At 38.6% G+C, this 8,357-nt stretch overlaps 1 protein-coding gene across 8 annotated transcripts in view; it reads right to left on the reverse strand.

The window, feature by feature from the left end:
* Positions 1-8,357, reverse strand: part of atrn (attractin) — a 166,652-nt gene that overhangs the window by 145,202 nt on the left and 13,093 nt on the right. For all 8 annotated transcript variants that reach the window (XM_037977666.1, XM_017435256.3, XM_037977668.1 and 5 more), the window contains exons 3-6: positions 7,362-7,475; positions 6,839-6,967; positions 4,251-4,447; positions 377-545 (exon numbers count right to left, since the gene is read on the reverse strand). In XM_037977666.1, the coding sequence (XP_037833594.1) occupies positions 377-545; positions 4,251-4,447; positions 6,839-6,967; positions 7,362-7,475 (609 nt within the window). The remainder of the gene's footprint in view (positions 1-376; positions 546-4,250; positions 4,448-6,838; positions 6,968-7,361; positions 7,476-8,357) is intronic.

The raw sequence follows: 8,357 nt of genomic DNA on the forward strand, positions 1-8,357 counted from the left end.
CAGCTTTTGTTCTTCTACCTTTTGCAAATCTTCTACAAATCAGCTTCTGTTCCACTTTTTGCATCTTCATTAAACTTCAGCTGTTCAGCATATCTTCAGTCTCTTTCAGCAAAATCATTCAGCAAAAAAAGCATTCACACTGCATTTTCGCAGGAAATGCAACTTCTCTAGTTGAAACATGTTTTCATAAAGCTGTGTTTTTACATTTTTTCATCTTTTCTTCACTGAACCATACCTCACAGAACTCAGAATATGCATATGCCAGAAAAAATGAAACTTCTTTAGAACAGTCATTACATTTCATATCCTGCAGTCGCAAGCAAGTTGAAAACTAACATCTCTTTGTTTTCATAGATTTTTTAAAATAAAAACTTACGCTTTGACCATGTGATAGTCGGAAGCATTAAAGACATAGCCTCCAATAACCCACATGATATCCTGCTCCACCACAGCCTTGTGTGAAGCCCTTGCCAACCCAGCTTCAGTGTACTCCTCCCTGCTCCAAAAGGAGGAATTGGCAGGAACAGAGACAGAACAGTCTGGACCTGAGGGGTGAGGGAAACCACAAAGTCAAGGTGTACCAAAAAAAAAAAAAAAATCAAAGGAAGGAAATCATTCTGTTTTTACTTCTATTTGGTTATAATTCATTCAAGAAATAACATCTATCATCAAGAGCTTACTCTTTTGAAAAGGATAATTCAAACAGATGGTTTTAACAAAAGTTACATTTTTCTGTTAATTAACAAGAACAATAATTCCAGCAAGAGCCAAAGTGAGTGCTACATCAAAATGACAGTAAGATAATGGTTAGATGAGAAACAGATAGGTTCAAGATGGGAAGATGAGATATATACAGTCTTTGTGTGTTAACTAATGTTTGAGATACATGTGAAAGCATGCGAAGGCCTAAAACTGAAGAGGCACCAGGTTGAGTTACCAGGTAAACAGCCAAAATGTGGACAAATAAAATAAGACCCTCCACGTGAAACCCTCAACTGCATCACTCAAACTATTTAGTGCTTAGCTGAATGGATTTAAAATTGATGAGTTTTAAAGAAATTCTTTGAGGAAAGTTCTGATTTTTCAAATATAACATTGCAACAAAATTATGGTTATGCAAATGATAAATATATAACATGAACATCTGCTCTTTGTCAACTTCTTCAGACATGTCTAAATAAAGGGTGAGAAATATAAAAACAAAATATTCATAGTATGAATAATTATTGTCAGAGTGATAAAGACAGTAATTTTGTGTCAAATCTGAAGTTTTACATTAAAAAAAAAACTACCTCCAAACAGAAGCATCCCAAATTAACTATTTTGTGTTTTTTTTCCTATAAGAAAAAAAATGAAGATAGTAAATTTGCTAAATACATAAATGGGTATTATGAGGGGTGGATTTCAATGGATAAAGCATTCCATGAACTGAAACCAAACAGCCATTCCTACTGTAATTTATTCATAAGAGCTGAAGAAAGGTTTATACGTTTAACCAAATCATAACAGCAAGGTTCCACAGCACTTTCTCCAAGCGTAATTTTATTGACACTTACATTCCAATCAGACCTGGCACTGACATCTATTTTAGACAATCTCATTGTATTTGGACAGTGCTAAATACATGTTTTAAAGCTCTCGATAGACAATGAAGACATCTCCACTCAGACCACCTTCAAAGATGGTCGGGTACACTTTTATCTCTGTTAGTCTTACTGCAATCCATTCTGAGCCACACTTTAGGACAATCTACTGAACTGATGAGACTCCACAGAAACTTATTACCTGGATAGACTAAAAATAAGAAAATAAAAAAAGAGAAATCAGTCTCACCTCACCATTTTAATAATTTTAAAGTCTTTCTCAATAAAAATGTTAATTTTGTTACAATTCTAAACAATCAGTGGACAACCAGGATGCTGAATGGTGAGTTTGTCTTTATTTTAACGTTTGTTCTGATTGTTTTTAGATCTGATTGGACCCACGTGGTCACTGTATAGTAAAATGCTTTGCATCAATCACAAAACAATCTAAGTGGCTTAATGTCACCTTATTTTTACTAAAAACAGCTTCATGTTACCAGTGAAACTTTGTAGAAAACAGCTAACAGAATGCTGTCAGATATTTTGAAGTGATTAGATTTATAAGGTAAAATCTCCAGGTTTTGTGCTGAGACAGAGCTCTGTGAAGTCAAATTATTTTAAGCTTCTTTATTTCTCACATATGACATCTTTTAGGTAAATAATCTTATTAAGGGTTGTGCAAATAACTCTACAAAAGCATGATTCGTGAACTGAACTTGAGTCTGAACTGTGTTATTGTCAAAATAATATACTGTATTTTCCACACTGTTTAGTGTACTAGATTATAAGACACACTGTCAATGAATAGTCCATTTTCGAACTTTTGTCATATCTAAAGCACAACGGACTACAAGGCACATTGTCGTGCACTTCACAATTTTTGTAACTTCAGATGGACCACGCTCCATTCAAAATGGATGATTTCGGTGCTCTAGCAGAGCTGGTTCGCCTGCATCAACATTTATATGATCCCTATATGAGAGATCACAATGGTAATCCAATGGTTCAAAACTCTGGAAGGATACTGCACAGATGTAAGCGTCAAGTATAAATGCCTACACCACTCGCTCAGGTCTGCGCGCGGAGCCCTGCGCAAGACTACAAAGCTGACTATAACTGAGCCTTAGTGGTGCAAGCGGTGCGGCTTTGTAGTTTACCAAAGTCGTACTAAAACATTACGACTTCTTACACATAAAAGTTGCTCTGGATTATAAGGCGCACTGTCATTTTTTGAGAACATTTAAGGCTTTTAAGTGTGCCTTATAGTCCGGAAAATACGGTAGTCAGATGATTAAATGCATTTCTGATTTTACAGAAATTATCAGCAGACCTGCTGACATATAGTTTATTGCTCAGCAACTGACTGTGTGACATAGCTGCATGTTTATTTGAATGTTATGTTTATCATTCTCACCAGCACCAGATCTGTCATCTACAAAATAGACAAATTGGAGTTAATGATGATGGAAAACAAATATATGTGTGACTTTTGTGTGACGATCATTACAATTATCTGGCTACACCAGTTTGTTCTGCATGCTGCAGTCCAGCTAACTAACCACTCGATGAAAAACGTGCTGCTTCTGCAAATGAAATGCCAGGATGGTACAATTCAGAATATAATTTAAAACCCTACTTCTAACAGACAAAGCTCTCAACAACCAAGCTCCATCCTATATTAAAGAGCTTATGGTTTCATATTTTCTTAACAGAGCACTTTGCTCTCAGACTGCAGGTTTACTTGTGGTTTTTAGTTTCCAAAAGTAGAAAATAACTTTCTGAGGCTGACATCTTGTCTACTTTCAAGACTTGGCGTTTGTATTTCCTTTTTAATAAATCCTATTATTAGGATTGGCTTGGCTTACCTTGCATAAACCCTTTAGTTACGCTGCTATAGGCTTAGACTATTGTAGGACAAAGTGACCACATTTCCTCACTTTACTGTTTTTACTCTTGCTACTCTTCATGTTTGTATTTGCAGTGACTGCTGTAATTAATTTTGAGTGTTTTGCTTGTATTTCCATAGAAACTATGTCTAGCCTGACGCAGCTATGTTTAGTTAATTTTCCTGTACTCTTTGCCACAAGCCAGTTGAGGCGCCAATCCTTCTGAGCCAGGTTCTCTTGGAGGTTTTGTCCTGTACTAGTGAATCACTTCTTCCCACTGTCACCTCCATGCTTGCTCAGGATGAGGGATTGCGTCAAAGTGAAGTTTTGAATCAGTCTGCTGATTTCTTAAGATCGACAACTTTTTTCAAATTTGCATTTACTAATATACCGAATGTGATTGTTTTGTATTAAAATTGATTTGAATCTGGATCTGTTTTGAATTTGGCTTTATGATTTGGATTATTTGTCATACAGTGCCCTGAGATGACCCAAGTCGTGAAATGACACTATATGAAAGATGTTGTAGATGCACAAAATTAGAAATGCTCTCCCAAGTTTGTTGTAAATGGGCTATACAATAATAATACAAGAAATTCTATTATAAATGTATGGCCAGTTCCTGTGAGGGTAGCCTCTGTTCAGCACAAAAAACTTAGTTATTTCTGAGTCGGTCTCTTATCTGAAACTCATAGGGCCAACTTGATAAAACTTGTTAAGTGAGCAAGCCCATGATTTGTGAAAATAAAGCCAAAGCAATGCTTTCAAGGTGCCAGCCTACCTTGCCATCCAGTTTTACAGATGCATGTCTTTCCTTGGCATTGACCTCTTTCAGGGTAGCCGCAGTTAGCCAGACAGTATGGGATGTCACAGGCTTCTCCCTTCCAGTTGACTTCACACTCGCAGTAAACTGAAGCAGTGGAGTTCCCCACACGACACTCACCTCGGCCAGAGCAATTGTTGGGACATGTATTCACTCTTCGGTCGAGGAAACAAAGAAAAGAAAAAAAGAAAAGAAAAGAAGATGAAGTAAGAAATTATGGATAAAAACAAGAGCAACAGTTTTTTTGACAATGACACTTCATCTGCTTCTGTGCATGCAGTAACTTGAGGTGACAAACTCAGTGTCTCAGGAAATTAGAATATTGAACCAGCTTTTGGTACCTTTGGTAGTGTGGGCAGATGCCAAGTCCGCTGAAAAATGAAATCAGCATCTCCATAAAGCTTGTCAGCAGAAGGAAGCATGAAGTGCTCTAAAATTTCATGGTACATGGCTGTGTTGACTGTGGACTTTGAACACTTTGAACCGCCTTGTTGCTGAAAAGTTCTATATCAATAAATATGACTTGACTTGGACTTCAGAAAACACAGCAGATCAACACCAGCAGATGACATGGCACCCCAAATCGATGACACATGGGTTCCGTGTCATTTCTTGGTGTTTTTTGATACTCAGCTTAAAGTTTTCCCAACAAAGCTGCTAACATTTCATAACCCAACATATTCCATAAAGTTTAAAGTTCAAAGGGATAAAACAAAGCTGTTATCAATTCACCTTTGAGGAGGCAGAGTCTGGGCTATTGGGGGAAGACGAGCCGATTACCATGACAGAAGTGACGCAGGTAGTCAAAAAGCTCCCCCGTGGTAGTGCGCCAGGGGTGGATGAGATTGGCCCTGAGTTGCTAAAGGCTCTGAAAGTTGTGGGTCTGTCGTGGTTGACTCCTCAATGCTGCATGGAGGACCGGGACAACGCCTGTGGACTGGCAGACTGGGATGGTGGTTCACATTTTTAAAAAGGGGGAACAGAGAGTGTGTTCCAACTATCAAGGGATCACACTTTTCAGCCTCCCCAGGAAAGTTTAGTCTAGGTTGTTGGAAGGGACGCTCCAACTGATTGTCGAATCTCAGATCCAGGAGGAGCAATAGGACTTTTGTTTCGGTCATTGAACAGTGGACCAGATCTTCACCCTTGCAGGGTTGCTAAGGGGGTGATGGGAGTTTGACTCTCCAGTCTACAAGTGATTTGTAGATCTGGAGAAGGCTTATTACTGTGCTCCCAGAGGCATTATGTGGGGGTGCTGCAGGAGTATGGGGTGACAGGGTTGCTTTTGAGGGTGATCTGGTCCCTGTATAACCAAAGCAGGAACTGTGTCTGCATTCTTGGCACAGAGTCAAGCTCATTCTCAGTGCTGGCTAGACTCCACCAGGGTTGTCTTTTGTCTCCGATCATGTTTGTGGCGTTCATTGACAGGATCTCAAGGTGCAGTCGTGATGAGGAGTGTGTCTGGTTTGGGAACCTCAGGGTCTTGTCTCTGCTTTTTGCAGATGATGTGGTTCTGTTAAAGTCTTCAGGCCATGACCTTCAGCTTGCACTGTGACGGTTCACAGAAGAGTGTGAAGCGGTTGGGATGAAGGTCAGCTCCTCTAAGTCCGAGGCCATGGTTCTCATCTGGAATGTAATGAGGGGGTTGGTTAAGTCGGTTGTGGTGAAGAAAGAGTTGAGTTGAAAGGCAAAGCTCTCGATTTACTGGTCCATCTATGTTCCAACCCCCGCCTATGGTCATGAGGTTTGGATCATGACCTAAATAATCAGATCCCGGATACAAGCAGCTGAAATGAGCTTCCTTCGTAGGGTGGCCGGGCTAATTCCGGTGAGATAAGGTGAAGAGGTCTGTCAGCTGGGGGGAGCTCAGAGTAGAGCAGCTGCTCCTTCGCACTGAAAGGAGTTAGTTGAGATGGTTCGGACATCTGATTAGGATGCATCCTGGATGCCTCCATTTGGAGGTTTTTCAGGCATGTCCCACTGGGAAAAGACCTCAGAACAGACCCAGAACTTGCTGGAAGGCCTGGGAATGCCTTGGGATCCCCCAAGAGGAGCTGGAGAGTATCGCTGGGGAACGGGATGTCTGGGTTTCTCTCCTGGACCTGGTCGCCTCTACCACCCAACCACAAATAACAAGTAGAAGTTGGAAGGTGGATGGATAGATGTTATCAATTTTTCCTGTTAGCTGCTAAATTCCAGCCATTCCATGTATTGAAACAGTCAGCTCATAAGATGAACAGCAGATAACATTCCTCTGTAGAACACAATGTGTCCTTTTAATAGCCTCTCCACCTTTAATGCTGCCTCTGAATTTATCAATAAATCCATTCAGTAAAAACTTTCCCACCAAGCACTGCTGAGTGACATAGCACCTCAACTTTGGTGCATTCACTGATCAGAAAAATGTCAACATTTTTAGTGTTTTACCATCCAACCTCTGATCAAAGCGAGTCAAGCTAAAACCTGTCCAAAACTGATCACAAGCCAATTCTATAGTGCATCTTTAGTAATATTAAAAGAAAACCTGTTTCCTATTCTTCTCTTACCTGTAGGAAATATTGAAGCCAGTTAGATTATAGGCTGCATCACTGAAGAAGTGCAGTAGGGTGAAGCCGGACTGAGACACCACCTCAGGAACCGTCTCATTTCCATATTGCTCTGGAATAATCAGACCGCTGCAATGACAACATAAATGTCTTCTTATTTAACCTTTATACATAGTTTTCCAAAAAAGTTATGCATTTAAAGACCACACTCATCTGCCAAGTAATTGTACCGTATATAATATTTGCTAATGTGCACAATTTTTTTTTTTAATTTGCAAATAAAAATGTTAATAAATAAATAAATACAATGACAAAAACTTTAGTCAAAAGGTATTTTTTCTGTCAATGGGGTCTGTATTACATTTATTATTAAAACACTGTTTTTGAAAAAAAAAAAACCTGCCTGACAAAATGTCTATAGAAGAAATACAATTTAACACTTAACGATTTTGTGAAGAAAAAAAAAAAGAAACTGAATGCACAACACTAAAATAGATTCTCATCAAATCCATAGAATACCTACCTAAAAGCAGCTAGAAGAGGAGCATAAATTGAGTCGCCATCATACACATACAAGTGGTCCCAGCTACATTCAGTGGCAAAGTGATTGAACCTTAATCGAAGAATGGTGTTCGTCCTGCAAAACACACAAGGACCAGTATAATGTCTGTGTATCGATACCAATTATTAATTAGGAAGAGAAAATTTTGAATTTTTACAGAAGTATTTGGAAACCTGAAAAAAAGTTATTTTGAGGGTATTTAAATTATTTAATTACAAAATAAAGTGAAAGAAGTAATATGTGATCCTTTGATGACTTTCTGAAGTTTGATCCTTTACAAAGAAATAAACAGATTCATTTTTTATAATAGTTTAATTTTAACGAAGGGAGATCAAATGTCAACTGAAAATTCAGAAAAAAGAAACACATTACATAAGAGTGAAAATTGATTTGAATGACACTGAGTGAAATAATTGCTTTGTTCCCAAAGCAGAACATGACTTAGAACTTGGAGAAACCTATCTGGGCAAGTACAGAAATGAGGCATTTCTTGTAGTGGGTCAACAGATTTGCACACATCTCAGGAGGGATTTTGGCTCTCCTGAGATGAGTTTGCAAAAAACTAAATCCTTTAGGTTTCTTTGCTGCCTTGTAACAACTCAAAGCTTCAGCTCTTTCTACACATTTTTGGCCTGCCAAGTATAGAGCTACCAGGCCGCTTCGTCTACCAAGTTGACAGGACAGCTACCTTAGGTATAGGGTCGTCTGGGAGGTTTGTGCCTACATAAATCAATCAAAAAAATCAATCAAATTTTATTTGTATAGCACATTTCAGCAGCAAGGCATTTCAAGGTGCTTTACATACTTAAAAAACAAAATAAAAACAGCATGTGACATTGAATAAACAGTAAGAAAGAGAAAAACATTGAAGACATCAAAAACCCGCACTCTAACCCTAACTTAGCCATAAGCAGCTCTAAACAGGTGGGTTTTAGGTTGAGATTTAAAGGCACCCAG

The sequence above is a fragment of the Kryptolebias marmoratus genome, linkage group LG10 (genome assembly GCF_001649575.2).
Source record: "Kryptolebias marmoratus isolate JLee-2015 linkage group LG10, ASM164957v2, whole genome shotgun sequence".
NCBI lineage: Eukaryota > Metazoa > Chordata > Actinopteri > Cyprinodontiformes > Rivulidae > Kryptolebias > Kryptolebias marmoratus.